The following is a 20241-nucleotide window of genomic DNA, read 5'->3' as shown; positions in this document are numbered from 1 at the left end:
GCTGACATTAAAACCTTAAACCTTGTTTAATTGTTAGAAAACTTTCTAGTTACTTCTCTTTCAGCTGTGTCTGAATTTTTCTTGATGTGAAGTTGCATTATGTGTTTAAGGATTGATTTGGTTTTCATCTTTTGTCCAGTCCAGAGGGCACTTGAGACAAAAATGACATGTATAACCGAATCACTACATGCAGGTCAAACATCTGGCCGGGCAACATTACATCCTGAACAAACAACTGTCGGTGTCCATACCAATCACCTGGAGCTGTGGACGTGTCAATAATGAAGCTAAGGGGCAAATGTAAGTGAACAAATCAGCACATGACACAATTCCTGTTTACCCATTTTACTTTAAATTGTCCAAATTACAAAATAATAACATGATCTCTACTTCATCTACAAAATAACATAATATTTATGACTGTAGTAAGCATCATTGATTTTTTTTTTTTTTTTTTGTTGCTTTAACAACCTTTTGGACATGCATACTGTTGAGAAATATAAAAATATAAATATAAATACATCCCATTAATATTGTTAATGAATCCATGACTAAGATTTGAAATATTTCATCATAAAAGAATTAAAATGCAGTTGAGTACGATAAGGCATTAAGATGTATCACAAGAGCTGTACAGAATCCTAGAGTAGAGAGGTATTATTTTTTTCTTAGTGTAATGGAGGAAACTTAAAATTAACTTTTAATAATCACTACTTTTTCTCAACAGGAAGAACACATTTCCAACGGAAAAAAAAGAAAAACAAAAGGAAGAAAGAAACAACTCTACAGATTTCAAGGTAACATATTAACACAAAACCGAAAAAGCACTCCAGTACAGATTTGTTTTACAGCATACTAAGTGGTGCAGTCAATCTCTTATTGTACTTATTAGCCCGACTTATGACATGATAAGCCCTTTCGACACCACGTCACTCACAATATAACTCAAAGCAACCAAAAATATCCAACGGACAAGTGACCATTCTTCACGTGATAAATGTAGAACGATAATGACTTGCGTTCAGAACATTTTATGTGCTATACAGATTGTTAAATGACTAAATCTAATGCATAAGTCTCACTCATTGGACTGGTACGTAGAGAAAAACAAAAAAGGACTATGGCAATGACAGTTACAATCAAATGAATGGCCAACAATGTTAAATTCTTTTTTTTTCTTTGAATAAAATCAACACTTTTATAAATATTATCGTTTACAGCCAACTAACTTAAGTGGAACCGCTTAAAGTTTCTTTTGACGTGACAGCTCCCTAACAATAAGCATGACTGAGCTAGCTTGTTTTCATGCAAAAGGTAGTTTTTCAGGTGCAAGAATCGCCATGTCAGAAGCTGAAGTGTTGATTAGCTGTTATCTGTATGTTGTTTTTTTTGTGTGTGTTTTTTTTTAAATGGCCAGACCCAGAGCAAGAAAATCCAAGAAATTTCAAACCCATTTTGATTTCCATTTTGATCCTCACTGAATCAAACATTTTTAAGGTGCTTGACACTCCTGAACACAACTCTATCCTTATCTTATCTCTGTACCTTTTAGGAAATAAATGAACAAGTACATCCCACAACTCCATACGTCCATCCTGATCTAGAAACAGCCCTCTAAAAACGTAATAATCTAGCATTACAGCCTTGCAAAATCAAATGTTGATTTTACCTTTGTGAACAAACAAGCTAACATGCTAAAGAAGCCCTGACTTGCGCACACCCAAACACACAACGTCCCTTCTAATGTATTTTAGTTTTTATACCCCCTTTGTTAGGTTTTCTAAGAGAGTTATTCTCAACCTTACTACTTCTTAACGCAAGCCATTAGGATTCTTAGTAAGTGAGCTGCAAAATGGAGGTAAGATCAGAGCTGGTGTGAGATATACAGTACTTGGTGCACTTGCAGAGAGCAGCCAATGCCAGGGAAAAGGGGAGGGGTAGAGAGATAGGGCAGAGAGGGGAGAGTAATACAGTAGATGCTCACAATACCACAGTTTCATTAGAGTCTTAAATGCGCAAGAGCGTTCAGGAATATTGAGACGACACATCCATTTGTCGCTAGCGTCAAATGAACCTGCTGCAGCCACAGTAGCCCCTCTTTCCATGACTTGAATGTCACCAAGCATCAAGTCATTGCACTTCCTTTTTCTCCTTTTTTTTCTTCTCTAATGCTCCAGCTCTGTAGCTCTGAGGTGATAACTGCCCTTGAGTGCTGACTGGTGTTAACCCCCCCCCCCTCCCCCCCAACCACCACCACCACCAATCCTAACATAACTGAAAACTGAAACCAGAGCAGCATCTACACGTACCTTCAACCTTCTCTAACCTTGCCCTCTGTTAAGGGACTGAGGTTATTATTGCTGAGCTCTCTTATGCTAACTGTGGGACTGTGGCGCTGCGATGCTAGAGCAGTCTGTGACAAGTAGGTCCACCACCGTATTACCGGCGACGTAGACAGTGGGCGCTGTCACCATGTTGCTAAGGGAGACAGAGCTGCTGGCACCCACGTTAGAGGTGACGGGGTTCGGGGCACCCTGACTGTTGGTGTGGGTGCCCATGTGCCCCTGGAGCTGGGTAGGTGTCTTGCAGTGGACGCCGCATAAGTGGCAGACGAGTATGCCACCGGAGGCTGTGCCGCCAAAACCTCCCGGGCTGTCCTTCCACTCCTGGCCGTGGTGCTTCTGGGCGTGGACACGGAGGTACGTCAGTGTGGTGAAACCTGATGGATGAAAGGAGGGCAGGAAGAAAAAAAGAGTGCAAATGACACTTGAGTTATTTGAGCGAGAGATTTCATAACATATGTTCATTCAGCCCTAAAACAATGCAAGATTCAAACTAATATGATATCACATTCTGATCACAATGCGTTCTGAGTTCATCATATGCTGTATATGCATTCAATGTAAACTAGTAAAGCAAAGCATCAGTACTCACTGCGGTTACAGAGGTGGCAGGCATGGTGTTGCGACTGGTTGTGCACCCTCATGTGATCTGTGATGTAAGCAGCTGACAGGAGCTTGCCACAGATGTGACACGGGACCTTTTCCTCATGGCGAATCATGTGCGCACGCAAACGATCCTTCGTAGCAAAGCTGGACTCACAGGTCTGAAAGAAGAGGGAATCAATGTGTGATTATGGAGAAATGTATAAAACAAAAATCCTCTGCACGTGTACTGTATGTGTTCTTTAACTTTTACAGTTTGAAAAGCTAAAAATTGTATTAGATAAATGTCATATTTATCTTGTAATGGCTACAATATGACAAATATCAGGCTTTGTTAAATCATGTCAACATAATAAGAACAAGATGCCTCCATGTACTTTATTATCCATATCAGTTTCTATGGTAATATCCTTGCTGTTCATTTATTCATGTGAACAGATATTTGCCTGAAGCAGGTGAATATACAGATATGAGTACCGTAATGTATAAGATGGTAACCTTGAGTCATCGGGAACACTGTGTGCATGTAAACATGGTCATTGTTAACATGAATGGACTGAAAACAGAAGCTGTGCGGAGCTGCTAAGTGAAGATATTACACAGAGTAAACATGAGGTACCGGGCATTTAAAGGGTCGCTCCGAGGAGTGCACCTGTCTGACGTGACTGTTGAGATGGTCAGGTCTTGGGAAAGAAAGAGAATAAACATATTAGAAAATAAGTACAGCATAAATGCATAGATTTTAGAGAGTTTTTCCTTGTGTGAATCGAGGGTCTAAGGATAGAGGATGTTGTATTGCTGTACAGATTGTAAAAAGCCTCATTGTGACTTGACTTGAGACCAGGCAATGCTTTAAGCTTTCACACACAAAACGATGTCAACTGTTCATTAAAAGCCGCTGTCTGATTGTTGGGAACGTGGCAGCACTTATGTTATGACAGTAATAAAGGGTTAAACCTTTCCGTAGCATCACCTTGAGAAAGCCTTGCCACAGTGGGGGCAGACGTAGGGTTTCTCCACACCGCCCTGGTGGGATCGCACGTGGTGGCTCATGCGGTCCTTCCTCTTGAAGCGCTGCTGGCAGATGGGACAGGAGAACGGCTTCTCGTCTGAGTGGGATAGGCGGTGGCGGTTGAGATGGTAGACATCGCGGAAGGCCTTCCCGCACGTCTCGCAGGCGTGGTTCTTCCTCACCGGGTTTGGGTTGGGGTTCGCGGGCCGCTGAGGAAAAACAGACGAGCGGATAAAACACACTACAGAGTTTAGACGGGAATTAGTTTCAACACGGGATCACACACACAGAGGGACGACACTCATCGACGACTATCTCAGAATCTTTTGTTGAAAACATGCCATAACCACACAAACATTTTTACCAATTAAATACGTGATTTGTACCACAAAGTTGCATTTCGTCCCTTGTTGCCAAATATCTCTAATAGTTTTTTTTGCATGTTAGATGAACTACTTTGCACTAAAGTTTTTAACTGCTCTTGCAGTGCTTGTGTTACAGAGAACATGCAGGGGAGCGTGGGGGGGGGCTTCTAGCACGTGTTTCTCAAACTTAAGTCAGGGGGACCAGCGCCAAACACTGGGATGAATTTAACTGGTCCCTGAGATGACGACTGTACATGGACATTTAGTCATTTAACACAAATAGGAAGCAGGTGATGTACAGTAACTGCTTCTTAGTCCCAAACAGTAAAAGAAGATGGCTCAACCATCCCTGTGGCCAGGCAGCTTAAGAAACAACATGCTTGAAGGTTTGGGGTTGACGACAGCCATCTCCACACGGCCCTGACCCACCTGTACTGTCGCCCCTGTGGCCATGACGACAGCAGCAGGAGGCGGAGCATGGGGGTTAACACTCGCCATTACGTTTGGCATGGCTACCCCTTCACCATCCTGACTACCCAGGTGAGGCTGCTGGGCCCCCGCCAGCACGCCGGGAGGGGCGAGAGGGGGAGGTGCAGAGAGGTGTAGCAGGGAGAGGGGAACTGTGGGCCTCTCCACCCTCCCTCCAGCCCCCACCGCCATCACCGACGGGGCCGCCACCGCCATCGCCACCTGGCCGGCTGCTCCCTCCTTTGCCCCCTCCGCCTGCTCTCTGGCCCTGTCCTTCATGCGTACCCCAGTGTGGACCGACTGGTGCCGCCGCAGGTTGTAGTTGTTCTTGAACTGCTTGTTGCAGATGGCACAGATGTGGGGCACGCGGGCCGGCCGAGACACTGGCTTCACTGGACCAGAGCGAGGCAGGAGAACAGACAGAGAGAGAGAAATTTTAGTCTCAACCTAGGTCATGTTAAATACATCGTTTTATAATAAGAACTTATAATATGACACATGATTACAAAAAGAGGTTTACATACTAAATATTTGGTCATTCGGTTATTGGTACTTGTCTGAGATGGTCAAGAGATCTTTCTACCAGTCAACTTGTTTTTGGTGAAAGATTAGTTGATCAACATACAATTATTTCAGCATTTCTGATTAACAATTATCAAGCAAAAATACCAACGATTTACTGTGTTCAGCTTCTCAAAAAGTTGCTGCTTCTGCCTGCTTTGTATCACTGTGAATCAAATATCTTTCAGTCAGACAAAACAAGCAATTTGCAGATGTGGAACTTTTTTTGAACATTTAATAGATTAAGCACTAACTAATGAATCGCTAAATAATCAGACATAAACACAAGGAGGGCTGCAACTAATGATTATTCTCATTATTGGTTTATCTGAAGATTATTTTCATGATTCATCTATGGATTTTGGTTTATAAAATGTAAAAAGTGACAAATGTCCATTATAATTTCCTAGAGGATAAGGGGGCGTCTTCTTCATTTTGCTGCTTTTGTCTGAAAAACCCTTACAAACCCAAATATATTCAGTTCATTGTCGTCAAAGGCTGAGAAAACCAGCTAATATTCACATCTAAGAGGCTGAAAGCAATAAAAAACTTTTGACATTTTTATTTTAAAAATTATTCAAATCAATTGATTGATTATTAAAATTGTTGCTCATTTATTTCCTGTTGATTATTTTATTGACTAATCAGATTTTATCCTGAATATAGCTCCACTAGGCAGCATGGATCAACCAGTTTGGTTGAGTTAATGATGTTATATGTAACTTTGTTTTTTAAATCACTTAAAAAGTGAGTTCTGATTGTGGCGAAAGAAAACTGGTCACATTATCATGATTAAGGACTAATAAAAGGTAATTACACCTTATTTATTAAAGATGTAACTGCTCAGCGATGTTGAGATGCTGTTGAACAATTGTTACATTTGCAAATGACCCAAAACATCCAAGTTTCCACTTGGTTAGTATCACCTGACTGAGTTCAGTGTAGGTCACTGGATCATCTAAATTAGAGCTATGTGTTATTTAATCACCTCCACAGGTGAGTGTGATGAGTGCAGTGCAGTGTCTCTCACCAGGCAGGGGTTCCTCACTGAGAGCAGCAGTGTCCACAGTTGAAGGAGGCTGTGCTATGTGCTCTGTGGGTGGGGTTTGGGGAGAACTCGTATGCACTGGCATGAGCTCTGATTGGAGGCTCCCCTCCACTTGGTTTTGGGTGGGAGTATTCTGGAGAAGCAAGTAGAAGGCCATCACCAAATGTAAACACAAGTCACAGCATTATCTTGAGGTGCAACGTTGTAACACAAGGTGTGACTGGACACACATGAGAGGCCTGTGTGTGTGAGACAATGCGCGCAGTTAATATGAGGGCAGAAAATAAGGGGCTGCTCACCAAGCCTACCTGGAAGAGAAAATTGCTCCAAGCAGCATCCATTTTGCACCACAACGATGGAGATTATAAAGTCAGCTGCTGATTGAGATCGAGGAGAGCAACCTTTGCATGGTTTGGATCGGAACACCGATGATCGAGGCGCACACAGTCGCCTGTCCTGCAGCAGAAACGACGGGCGTCTGGATATTCTTGAAAAAAACGCGAACAAAGTCGGCTGCAAAAACGCTTTTTTTCTTCTCATTGAGGTAGCATAATGCTGTCAATTAAAATGCACGCAGCTGTTGACTAACGCAGGCTGCGGCACACAGGCAGGAGTGGAGCAGGCCAGCTCCAATAATGGCCTGTTTCTCTTTGACTTTGGTTTCTAAGTTTAATTACTTAAACACTCATCTAACTAAAACCCAACATCACACAACAAACTGCTTTTTTTTTTAAAAACCTCAAAAAAACGCATATTACAGTATTACACTTTAGCAATAAACATTCACCATTCTACGTGAAATAAATGCGTTTTTACGCACCAGAACAAATATGGGTTATAATACGCGTATCTGATAGCCCAGCAGGTCATGCTTTGTTTTTAATTTGTGAATCTATTTTTCCGATTTCCCCCAATAGGCCAATCGGGTGTTTGTCGAAGCCTCGTTGTTGGATTCAAGCCCTGACCCCGGCGAGCGGCGCTCTCGCCGGGCCGCAGCCTATCGCTCCACCTCGGCCGCTCAGCTGCGAGGATGTCATCTTTCTTTTTTTATCGCCCGCTCTCCCTCCTCCCTCCCTGTCTCTTTCTTCCTTTTCTTTTTTAATTCCTCTTTCTTCTCCCCCTCCTCTCCTTTTCTCGCACCGCTATGTCCCACTTGCTCTTAAAGGGATAGGGTTTCCTCTTTGGACACCCCCCTCTCATTTCCGTCTCCCTCGGCGGAGCCTATCCTCTCCCCTTCCTTCCTGGGCGTTTCGGCCGACAAAAAATGCAAAACGCAGTGTGTGTATGTGAATGTGTTTTTTCCCCCCTTTTCTCTCCAGGCCAGCTGGAACAGATCTCCTGCACCGCATAAAACAGCCAGAATGACTTTCTATTAACGGAGAAATGACAGACGATTCTTAAAGGGCAGTGCGCACAGATCCTCCCTGTCAGCCTCTAATCATGATGTCAGAGTCAGATATAGTACACAGGACGGATAGCAGCTCAGGATGCACATGAGAAATAGATGAGAACAGTTGTTGGCATTGCATATGTGCCGTTTTAAAAACAAACAACAAACATGTAAATTCAAACAAACCTAGCTCACTTTTTAGACTTACATTCAATTCCTGAATATTTTCTCTAATACTAGCTGTAACCACAACTAACCTATGACAGACCCAAACACATTATAATATATATATATATATATATATATATATATATATATATATATATATATATATATATATATATATATATATATATATATATATATACTAGTGTTTTTAACCTATTAATACCTCCAAGTTGTGAGAATTAATGTCAATTAATTGATGAGTCAATTGACTTAAAATTAATTGGCAGCTTTTTTCATATTCAATTAATCATATAAATACTTATTTTACAGCAAAAATACATAAAATGTACTGTTTCCAGCTTCTCGTGGTGAATATTTGTAAGTATTCTATAATTATAAACTGAATATTTTCGGGTTTATGACTATTTGTCAGACAAATAAAGACATTTTAATGTGTCACTTTGGTCTTTGGGAATCTGTAGATCATTCCTACAATTTATCATTTTGTGAAATATCAACGAATAGAATAAAAAATGCCCCTTAAAGCCAAAAAATGTAAAAGTCTTATTTTTTCCAATCTATAGTCCAAAAACAAAATTTAGGATGATAAATATATATTTTTTAAAAAGCAGCAAATTGCCTGATTTGAGAGAATGAAACAAGAAAATGTTTGGCATTATGTCAATTTTTGCTCCAAAATGACGAAATCAAACTAGTTTTTCTGTCGATAATAAACATCATATAAATGATAAAAAATGACATCTGAGTAAAGTACATCACATCAAGACGAGTTAATGTGTTAATATCAATTTATTATCTTTTTTTAAATTACTTTTTAAAGCACCCCATTTCTTTTCAAATACATGTGTTAAGACCCTTCGTCCGTCTCCTCCTCAAGCTTGTAATTGCTTGATTTGAATATTTAATAAGGATTTCAACACCCCACCCCACACCCTTCCACCCACCACCACAAAAAACTCTGCAAAACACTGATGGGCCTGTTTTGCTTCTTCTTCTTCTTCTTCTTCTTCTTGTTCTTGTTCTTCTTCTTCTTCTTCTTGTTCTTCTTCTTCTTCTTCTTCTTCATTCTTCATCCGGGCATGATGCAGGGATTGAGACTCCCTCGATCTTCGCTGACCTCTGACACTGACAATGACCCGTCTACAAATACTACCACACTGATTTCCCCAACACAAAACGAGCATGTTGCCATGGTGAGGCCCGTCCCGAAACCCACCAGTCATAGTTTATATAAGGAGTTTTATGCATGCACTGAGATTCCAACCAAGCATAAAGTAGTAGGTTATACAGGGAATTGGCTTGAGCTGGTGTTTCTGAGTCATACAAACAGCAGGGTGATTATCGTTTTTCTTTTTTTTTTTTTCCTTTTTAGTAAAATAATAAAAACAACAACAACAACAACCAGAAAAAAAAGTCCAGTCTGATCTCCTTCAAGTAATCGACAGCCCACAAGAAGGGAGACAGAAGCTTTGGGCCTCAGCAGCAACATGTGCACCAATGCTCATGAAACACTGATTGGTCTCTCAGTCTGTGAGGACGGGCTGCTCCGGTCACTGCTGCTGTGCCGGCACAAGAGGGTGCACGATCACAGCAGCTCAGTCGAGGCCTATCCTCTTACTTCTTCTTCTACTTCTTCTTCTTGTGTTTCATCACACACCTCCAGCTTGTGGCACACCATCAGCAGTACGATTATCAGGATTGTGCGCGTCTCGCTTCTTTTTTGTTTGTTTGTTTTTCTTTGTGGAAACATATTCCTGAACTGAAAACAAAGAAGTAAAAAGGAAAAAAAAAAAAAACAGCATTTACATTCCAGTGGCCAATTTTAAAAATCAAAGTTTTTTTTTCTTTTTTTTTTCTACAATACGAGTCCAGAGGTGGAGGTCAGAGTTCACATGAATCAGTGTTTTTTCTTTGTTTCCCCCCCTTCCCTCTTCAGTGGGGTGTTGCTGTTTTAGAAGTGTCTTTTAAAATTCAATTATTTTGTTGTCTAAAAAATAAAATAAAGTGGCAATATAACTAGACTTTACCACTCGACACACACATACATAAATCATTAACAATTCTTTTTTTTTCCTTTTCTTTTTTTTTTTACAGCTTGCCAACCCTCCCTCCCCCTTTCCCGCGGTCAAAAGTGGGCCCTTTTCTTCCTTCTCGCAAGAAAAATGTGAACATGATTACAACAACAATTACATCAGGATTAGTTATGGTAATATTGACACCTATAGAAAATGCAGTCGGAGTTGTTGCTCTAAATCTTGAATTCAATACTCATTTGAATATATCAAAATTACTATCGTTATCTTTGTTACTCTATAAAACCAATGACTCGTTTTGTTTTTAATATTCCCATAAATATGTACAATAAAGATCAAAAACGTGGGACGAGTGACCTTAGATGCCAGTGAAACTTGGACAGGTACGGTACATTTCAAATGTGTTTGGTCATGTTTACAAATGCTTCTATCTCATGCATTGGAGTGACTCCCGTAGACACCTATGTTGTTTAGATACTCAATATGTCATGGATGCCAGAAAGCTTTTTTTTTTTTTTTTTTTTGATTTGTACACGTCCACTCAAATAATGTGTTTCCTCATCCCAGCTGCATTTCCGAACAGAGTCTCTCGTCTTTACAAACATTCTGTGTATTCATACTTGGTTTAAATTATCTTGCAGTCATCAAATTAAAAAGTATTTGATGGCACGACATCCCTTTAAGAACCCCTTAAAGGCATTGGTGACACTCCAAGCAACTTGTTTTTGTGTTGGTTTTTTTCATACACTTAATACAAAAAAATATCAACAAAACATCAACAAATATCAGTTGTAAATCAATAAAAAGTGTTCCGGCAGGCCAGAGACTAAAGTAAACCATCTTTTGTGATTCTTCCCCCTCTTTTCCCTCTCTTGGGCCCAAGTTACGAGTGCTTGCTAGATATATCTGGACAGTACAGACTACATACAAGTACATACACAATGCAAAAAAACGGAATTTTCCTTTTTTCCTCCCCCTATCCTCTCTCTTTCTCCATTCCAGCATAGAACATCATAGAAGAAGACATGGTTGCCGGAGGAAAAAAAGGCAAAATGTCCCTCCCTTTCACGCTTCCTATCTCACTTTTATACAAGCGGTAACAAAGATAAAACATTAAACACAAAGCTCTTCCTTTTTTAAATCTAAGCTCACCTTAATCCAGTGGTATTACAGGTGGTTACATTCCTCCCTCCTATTTTATACCTGTGAGAATGGGAGAAAACCTCTCTACCCACCCTGAGTCTAAAGAAGCAGGGTGCAACTCAATAATGTGTCAGTTTGTCCTCTCTTTGCCTTTGATGTCGACTGATATCTGACTTTCTGCGCATTAAGAGGAAAGGGTGATATCCCTAAATCCCCTGCATTTCAGCTACTCTGAGAGTTGAGATCATTATCAGTCCAAGAAAGGACACAAGGAAAGGTGACAAGCTGAGAGAATTGAGATGCAACCTGTGATAGCTACCTTCCTAAAACACTCCCACCCCTCCTGCTACCACCCAGTCCGCTCTATTCCTCCTGCCATCTAAGAGTAGGAGAGGTGGGAGCCGTTAGAGATGTGTGAAGTGACAGAGGTGCTTCGGCTCAGGACACCGTCGCTGCCTCCGGCCCCCCCGGGCCCCCCGCCGGACGCCGTCCTCCTCAGAGGCTGGGGGCTGTTTCTCAGGGCCATCAGGCTCGGGGCACCACGCACAGCCAGCCCGCTTCCACCGTATATCCCGCCCTGCGAAGAGGATGAGGAGGAGGAAGAGGAGGATGGGCCAGAGATAGTGGGAGGGGCAGGGGGTGGGGGAGGTAGCATGGCCAGGGACTGAGAGGAGGAGCGAGAGGGCAGGTGATGGGAGAAGGGCAGGGGGTGTGGGTGGGCCAGGTCGCCGCCGGAGCCTCGCACTCCAGCCCACTCCCGCTCCCTCTCCTTCTCCCGCTCCCTATCTCTATCCCTCTCCCGCTCGCGGTAGAGCTGCGGCGTGCTCTGGTGGTGGTAGTTGTGGGGCAGGTGGTGGCGTTGGTGGTGGGAGGAAGACGAGGACGAGGAGGAGGAGGAAGAGGAGGCGGAAGAGCGGGACGAGTGGTGCACCTCCCTCCCGTCCCGCCCCAGCCCCAGGGCCAATCCCAGGGCGTGGGAGGAAGTGGAGGAGTCACTCCTGCGCTCCCCTGCCCCACTGCCACTACTGATGCCACTGCTGCTGCTGCTGTTGTGGCTGCGGCGGGAGTGTGGCTGCGACGGGACGTTCTGTGGGTGGATGCCGTGGCTCCAGTGACCGGCAGAGCGGGAACTGGAGGGTGGGGCGTTGGAGTAGCCCTGCTTAGGGTAGGCCTCACTGGGGATGCCTGTCAGCGCCATGTTGCTGAAGCCAAGACGCATGCTCTCCGAGTCAAAGGACTCAATCTCGCTGGCCTGCCGCTCCAGGAGGGTGCGGATGCGTTCTGAGCGCTCGTTCTGCAGGGACAGCATCTCCTCTTCAATCTAGGACAAACACAATAATTCACATTAAAACACATCTTTTTAGTTTTGGGAATTTCTGTGTTTCAACGGTAGTATATAATCAAATGTTGGAAAGGAAATATTGGGAGAGAGGAAGGGATGATGAACAACAAAGGCCCTGAGGATGTTGCGGTTTCTGCACTAAATGTCTTATCCACGAAACAACTATGACAACCCATTAAAAAACATTTTACATTTAAATCCATTGTGGTCAGTATTCTTTAAACCTTCAAACGAGGTTACAAACTCATTCAGTAACTCGTTTAATTGACTGTAAATCATGAAATTGAAAGTTCACTCTAGTTCAGAGCTAGAGCGGAACTTGTTTTGGAATCCCATTGCTAGCGGTTGTCTCCGAGATAGATGATGAACTTTCAGGTCCAACTTACAATGAAGGCATAAGCACATTTACAGGTCCATATTTATATATTCTGGGTCACCAATGGTTTGCATGATTTGCAGTAAATCATGCACGAACAATCTGATGTCAGCTGATGTCAACGGGGAAGTAGAGGTAACATTGTAAATGAAGTGTTCAGAGTAGGCTGAATTCTGGGCTTTTGACTTGCAGAGAGCATTATTACATATGTTCACCTCAGGTTTAGGACTTTTGACCATGTGTAACAGACATTCAACATTATAACAGTATATAAATGACAGCAAAATGCAACAAGCATGTGTTCCTTTTAAGCTAACATGGACGAGAAGGCCTGTAAGTGCAATGCCATCTGCTGATGAAGATCAAGTAATATGATCATAAGCTACTGAGTGGACCTAGTGATTTTTTGTTTTAGTCAACTACTGCAAATTATCAGCGAAGTAGCAGCAGGTCATGAAGAAATTTAAAATAAATTGCTGAAGGATCAACATCTAGTGGCCTCGGACAGCAAAAAGTTCGTTGACTGCTACCTTGCTTTGAAAATGATTTCTTTATTTTGCTTCTTTGTAAGCTTAAATGGATTCTTAAAACTCACCAAATGCTTTCAGTACACCCTACAAGAGATTTGCTTTTATAGAGGCGATTGCCAAAGGACTCTAACCCTCTGCTCCAGCAGGGCACGGCGGATGGACACCCTCTGCTCCAGATCCTTGACCTCCCTCTCATGCTGTGTGTCGGTGTGGATCTTGATCTTGCTCTGATAGGCGTTGAGCAACTCCAGCTCCTGCTGCAGCTGCATCCGCAACACCTTGTACTCCGCTTCCTGGGTCTCATCCAACCGCAGCTAAGAGATGGAAAAAAGGAGGAAGTATGATTCAAAAATAAATGTGGCACAAATGTATACAGTAGGCTGGAATTTCTGCTGTTGTGTTGACAAAGACAGAAGAGGAGAAGTTTGGAGAGTTTGACAAAGAAAAGAGAGAGAGGGTGAGGATCAGGACGGAGAGCTGCAGACTGGTCAGAGTTTGGTTAAATCAGGGTGCAGTGTTTTGTCTGGATAATGAAAGTTTGATCAGCCTGTGCCTGCTTTTATTGTATGTTATATTCCAGAAGATTAAGTTAAGTGAAAAATAAACTTGTGTGCAAAATTGTCAGCTTTAGTGCATATTCTGTAAATGGTACAACAGGATATGAGAGAAACAAATAACTAAGATATATTGAATAAGTCTGGATAAATCAATGTAATATTGCATAACGTTGCATAGCAGTTAAACTACTCTTTGACCTGTGTGCGTGTGTGTGTGTGTGATAAATGTCTTAACACTTATCACACACAGGGAACAGATTAAATCTTATTTCAAAAGCCATTCTTCATTTAAATGTTATTTCTATTATTTTTTCTTTGGCCTCTGGACTTTAGAAGTTTAATCAGTACCTGGGAAACCTTCCCAAAGAGACTTTAACTGCAGCATGAGTAGATGTGCGGGCAAACAAGGGCAACAGGGATTTGGCTTACCAGGCTTACGTAGCACGCTACCATGTGTGGTAATTAAAGTAGCACAGGGCGTTATGTCATTGAAGGGAACAAGAGATTTTGTTATGTCCTAGCCTCTTCCTACTATAATTCATTCATTTAAAAGCCTGGGATTTGTGTGTGTATGTATGAATCACGTGTTAATGGGGATGATTTTCAGCCTCAGGGACTATATGGAAATGATTGGAGGCTGGTTGGCTAGTTAAAAACAAAACTCTAATTTCAAGCTTAATATGTTTTACATTGCTCAGATTGTACATTAGAAATGGAATCATTAGCAATTGCCAAAATTATGAGAAACATAACAAATGTGTGTGCTGTTAGGAAGCTTTACACCTGCTAAACTGTAAACTACAATCCATCTTTACATTGGTCATGTAGAGTGTAAAACCCCCAGCGATAATAACTTTTTGCTTAGTTATTATCGCTGTCAAACATTCAATTCTCTTTAACAGCACTTGTTTTCTACTCTTAACAGTCTTTTTTGCTGCTCTGTTGTGTCTTACACAAAAATAAAAAATAAAAAGTAACTCTCCTTTTTGTGACACCACCTCCCCTGCTAATAATGTGTGTACAGTCCCTAAAAGGAAAAAAATTAGGCTCATCTTAGGTTGCGGCCACCTTCTTATGAAACTGTGACAAATAAACAAACTGTAGGTCGTGTGACATGACATCAATAATTTGAGAGATAATCTTTGTGCTATTAAAAGATAAAAGAGACTGTTTGTAGTCTTATGAACCTCAGATATTGTTCTGCCTTTTGTTTGGCGATTGGCATATTTTCATGCGCTTCAGTGCCCCCTTTTGGTTGTTTTGGTGGCAGCAGTTGCAGAGCAGGGAATTTCCTTTAGTTTATAACAAGCTAAGACAGAGAGCACATGTGCCTGCTGCTACTCCTGTTGTTATAATTTACAATTGTTTCCTTGGACACTATTTGTCCGTAAGTATTATTCATTTATGCATTGTTCAATGGTATAGTTATTATATATTTGCTTTGCATTCGTTTTATCTATGTTTTGTTTAAGTAATGGCTTAATTGATTGATAGCATAGCAGTAGTAGTAGTAGCTAGCTCACTGTGATGCAGCATGTTTTATGTTATGTACACTGTGTTGTGTGATAGTGTGACAGTACTGCTTAAATATTGATTTATGTTTGTATTTTGTGTTTTTACAGTTTTACAGTTAGAAATAATTGTGGCTCCTTAATAAACCTTCAAGAAAAGTTAAGCCTTGTGGTTATTGGAGGACTGCAATAATCTGTTCGCTAACTGTCTAGCAGTGGAATTGGACTTCTCCTTGCGAGGGCAGTATAGTAAAAGGACAACGGCACAGCGGGCGCAATTAAACAAGATAATACAGCAAGCAGCAACGATGAGTCTACGGTCAGGCAAAGAGTATCAGCCAGCTCCTCAGCCACAGGATCAGGGAGTGGGGAAGCAGCAAGAAGCTACTCAATGTGCTGATGCCCTTCCAAAGTCAGTACGTTCACAGTCATCAAGGCTGTCAAGTAGATCTTCCTCATCCAGTTCTTCAGCATTGAAAGCTCGTGCCAGAGTAGAGGCTGCCCGTGCTCAGCTTGATTATGCAGAAAAGGAGGCAAGCATCATGAAACAGAAAGCCGACCTTGAAGCAAGTCTTCATGTTTTACAAAGTCAAAAACTTCTTGCTGCTGCCACAGCTGAAGCTGCTGTTTATGACGAAGATGACAAATGTAGTGTGGGTGAACTGAATCAAAGCTTATTGGAGTTACGTATCAGTTCAGCCCAGCGTACCTCAGAATATGTCCAGCAGCATTCAGAGGAATATTCTGGTGAAATCCCAGTCAAGGTTGTTCCTCAGGGCAGCCAGAAGAGGGCGCTTGAGCAATGTAAAGTGGCCACAAATGAAACAGCTACTCAACATGGTGAGAAAAGCAGAGGTGATGATAAAAGACAACCTAATGTCAAACAAGAACCACAAAGGGAGGAATTACAAGGTAAAACGTATTCCCCAGGACCTACAGGACAGTCTTTTTACCCTCTAAGAGAATCCACATCCGAGCCTCAAGGTGTGCAGGACATAACAAGGTACCTCATTCGACGGGAAATGTTGAGTGCAGGTCTTATCAGATTTGATGACTATCCCGAGAATTACTGGTCATGGAAAGCATCATTTCAAAGTGCTACTCAAGACCTCAACCTTTCACCCAGAGAAGAACTAGATTTAATGATAAAATGGCTTGGTCCACAGTCTTCAGAGCAGGCGAAAAGAATTCGCTCTGTGCATGTGTTCAACCCTACAGCAGCTCTCCACTTAATCTGGCAACGACTAGAAGAATGTTATGGGTCACCAGAGGTAGTTGAACATGCACTCCTAAAAAAGGTGGAGGATTTTCCTAAACTGACCAACAAAGATAATGTCAAGCTAAGAGAGTTGGGTGATGTTCTTCAGGAGATAGAGTGTGCCAAAGACGGTGGATATCTGCCAGGCTTGTCTTACATGGACACAGCTCGTGGAGTAAATCCCATTGTGGACAAGCTACCTTACGGTCTACAAGAGAAATGGATTGCTGCAGGATCCAAGTACAAGGAGGAATATGGAGTTGCATTCCCCCCTTTCAGTTTTTTCTCCAGGTTTGTAAGACAGAAGGCAAAAGTGAGAAATGACCCCAGTTTTGCTTTTACATCCCCTAGCAACCAGAGCTCAAGACCTGAGAAATATATGAAAAGCAGCTACGGAGATTCTGTAAATGTCCACAGAACAGATGTTCCACAAGAGTCCTTGACTATCCACGATAACTCTTCTGGAAGGAAAGTAGAAAGTCCTGATAAGCAATGCCCCATACATTAAAAGCCCCATCCATTGAAAAGATGTCGGAGTTTCAGGGCAAAACCTGTTGAAGAGAGGAAGTTATTCCTGAAGGAGAATTGGATTTGTTACAGGTGCTGTGGTTCAACTCAGCATGTGGCAAAAAATTGCAGAGAGACAGTTAAGTGTTTTGAGTGTGGCAGTGAAAGACACATTTCAGCACTACATCCTGGCCCTCCTCCTAATCCAAAAGAAACCAGTGAAGCCGAAACAGACGATGGCGGGGAGGTGAGTGAACATCAAGTCACTCCAGTTACATCCAAATGCACTGAGATTTGTGGTAATGCAGAGAGCCCATGCTCATGCTCCAAAATCAGCCCTGTGATAGTGTATCCTGCAGGGAAAAGAGAGAAAGCAGAGAAAATGTATGCAGTGCTTGATGAGCAGAGTAATAAGTCACTTGCCAAATCAGAGTTTTTCCATCTTTTTAACATCACAACCTCAGCAGACCCATACACTCTAAAAACATGCTCTGGTGTAACTGTAGCTATGGGCCGAAGAGCTACCAACTTCATGATTGAATCTCAAGATGGCAAAATACGACTTCCTCTTCCAAACTTAATTGAATGTGACATGATTCCTGATGACCATGGAGAGATTCCATCTCCTGCGGTGGCACGTCATCACCCACACCTACAACGAGTTGCAGACAAGATTCCACCTGTGGATTCAGAGGCTCCTATCCTCCTGCTCTTGGGTCGAGATATACTGCAACTACACAAGGTGAGGGAGCAGATAAATGGACCTAACAGTGCTCCTTATGCACAGCGTTTAGATCTGGGGTGGGTCATCGTGGGTGAAGCCTGCTTGGGAGCAACTCATAAACCAACAACTGTTAATGTGCTGAAAACGCATATGCTCAGTAGTGGTCGTACATCCCTCCTCAGCCCATGTCCAAATAAAATCCTGGTGAAGGAGAATCTCAATTACATCCCATCCCATCTCAGCTGTTCTCCCTCTTTCTGTTCGGAGGAAGAGTACTACACAGGTAACGTAGAGAAGCTGGGATCGGCAGTCTTCAAGAGGACGAGGGATGATGACAAGCCAGCGCTCTCAATAGATGATCAAGTTTTTCTTGATATAATGGAGAGAGAGGTTTATCAGGATGAGGGAAATAGCTGGGTGGCACCGTTACCATTTCGCTCCCCCAGACAGAGACTTCCAAGCAACCGAGACCAAGCAGTGAAACGTTTACTCTCTCTCAGGAGAACACTGGACAGAAAACTTATCATGAAGCGTCAGTACATTGACTTCATGCAGAAAATGGCTGTATCGGAGAACAATCCAGCAGATCATGCGACAAGGCCCATTCAAGCTTCCCAACTTCAACACACAAACTGGGTTTCTGGACCATCATTCTTGACACAAGTCAACCCAAAGCCATCACAGTCAGACATCTTCTCTCTGGTAGACCCAGAAAAGGATGAAGAGATACGGCCGGATGTCACATCTCTGGTTACTAATACCTCTGAGTCTCAGTTAAAGTCACATCGATTTGAAAGGTTTTCTCGCTGGATGACCTTGTGTCGCACCATAGCATCACTAATCCGTGTTGCAGCATCATTTAAGAAAACCTCTGATCAAAGCAAATGCTGTGGATGGAAGTGTTACCGTGAATCGAGCACTGTAAGTGAGCTTCTCAGAGCAAAATCTGTGATTCTTCTTACTGTGCAGCATGAGATCTTCCATGAAGAATATAAATGTTTTGAAATGAAGCAAGCATTGCCAAAACAAAGTCCACATGCAAGGCCGTTGGTGCCATTGTATACCGACCCTGACATTCCTACTGTTCTCACACCAGCGATGATCTTGACTCAGAAGACAAGTGCTTTGTCAGCACCTTCTGGCACCTTTGACCCGGCTGAGCTTCACACAAAACAATGGAAACAGGTTCAGTGTCTTGCAGACACTTTCTGGAAGAGGTGGAGAGTGGAATACCTTGCCACTCTTCAAAATCGAAGAAAATGGACAGTCGACAAGCCCAACATTAAAGCTGGAGATGTTGTTTTGCTCAAGGATAACCAAGCTCACAGAAACGACTGGCCTGTAGGACTTGTTATTAAGATATATCTCAGCAATGATGACAAGGTTCGCAAAGCAGAAGTAAAGACAGCCAAAGAAGGGACTGTAAAAGTGTTTCTGAGACCAATCTCAGATATGGTTGTTCTTTTGTCTGACAGACAATAGAAAATGGACAATTTTCCATTTTTAAGTTGTATCTGATTTATTGTCTTTTAGTGGTACAATTGTATTGTGCCAGGCGGGGAGTGTTCTGCCTTTTGTTTGGCGATTGGCATATTTTCATGCGCTTCAGTGCCCCCTTTTGGTTGTTTTGGTGGCAGCAGTTGCAGAGCAGGGAATTTCCTTTAGTTTATAACAAGCTAAGACAGAGAGCACATGTGCCTGCTGCTACTCCTGTTGTTATAATTTACAATTGTTGCCTTGGACACTATTTGTCCGTAAGTATTATTCATTTATGCATTGTTCAATGGTATAGTTATTATATATTTGCTTTGCATTCGTTTTATCTATGTTTTGTTTAAGTAATGGCTTAATTGATTGCTAGCATAGCTGTAGTAGTAGTAGCTAGCTCACTGTGATGCAGCATGTTTTATGTTATGTACACTGTGTTGTGTGATAGTGTGACAGTACTGCTTAAATATTGATTTATGTTTGTATTTTGTGTTTTTACAGTTTTACAGTTAGAAATAATTGTGGCTCCTTAATAAACCTTCAAGAAAAGTTAAGCCTTGTGGTTATTGGAGGACTGCAATAATCTGTTCGCTAACTGTCTAGCAGTGGAATTGGACTTCTCCTTGCGAGGGCAGTATAAACATGGTTTCTTTCTTTTTGGTATTTTAACAGATCTCAACTAAGATGTTGATTTTTATCAAAGCTGTCATCACTGCTTAGTTTTTCTTCTTCAGATCAAATAATGATCATTTCTCCCAGGTTTAAGGGGAAAGGGGTGTTTTGGAAGAGGACTT

General features: G+C 42.1%; 2 protein-coding genes across 4 annotated transcripts in view; both read right to left on the bottom strand.

Annotated features, from left to right (window-relative positions):
• Positions 1–1165: 1165 nt before the first annotated feature.
• Positions 1166–7793, bottom strand: mazb (MYC-associated zinc finger protein b (purine-binding transcription factor)). Of its 3 annotated transcripts, none has more exons than XM_062442007.1 (7): positions 6699–7793; positions 6382–6532; positions 5076–5182; positions 3919–4166; positions 3565–3628; positions 2935–3106; positions 1166–2719 (listed from the first exon to the last, which is right to left on the bottom strand). In XM_062442007.1, the coding sequence occupies exons 1-7, from the start codon at positions 6738–6740 to the stop codon at positions 2376–2378; spliced, it is 1128 nt and encodes a 375-aa protein (XP_062297991.1). In that variant the 5' UTR covers positions 6741–7793; the 3' UTR covers positions 1166–2375. The 3 variants fall into 3 exon arrangements, with proteins under 3 accessions (XP_062297991.1, XP_062297992.1, XP_062297993.1); XM_062442008.1 differs by having other exon boundaries at positions 6708–7792; XM_062442009.1 differs by lacking the exons at positions 5076–5182; positions 6382–6532; positions 6699–7793 and adding an exon at positions 4752–5061.
• A 3723-nt stretch (positions 7794–11516) lies between these two features.
• The window catches only part of taok2b (TAO kinase 2b), a 30322-nt gene continuing 21597 nt past the window's right edge, over positions 11517–20241 (bottom strand). Inside the window, exons 20-21 of the mRNA XM_062441996.1 lie at positions 13534–13716; positions 11517–12475 (exon numbers count right to left, since the gene is read on the bottom strand). Coding sequence (XP_062297980.1) covers positions 11534–12475; positions 13534–13716 — 1125 coding nt within the window. The 3' untranslated portion in view covers positions 11517–11533. The remainder of the gene's footprint in view (positions 12476–13533; positions 13717–20241) is intronic.

Source organism: Scomber scombrus, chromosome 21 (genome assembly GCF_963691925.1).
Source record: "Scomber scombrus chromosome 21, fScoSco1.1, whole genome shotgun sequence".
Classification (NCBI taxonomy): Eukaryota; Metazoa; Chordata; class Actinopteri; order Scombriformes; family Scombridae; genus Scomber; species Scomber scombrus.
This window is presented reverse-complemented; position numbering and strand designations above follow the sequence as displayed.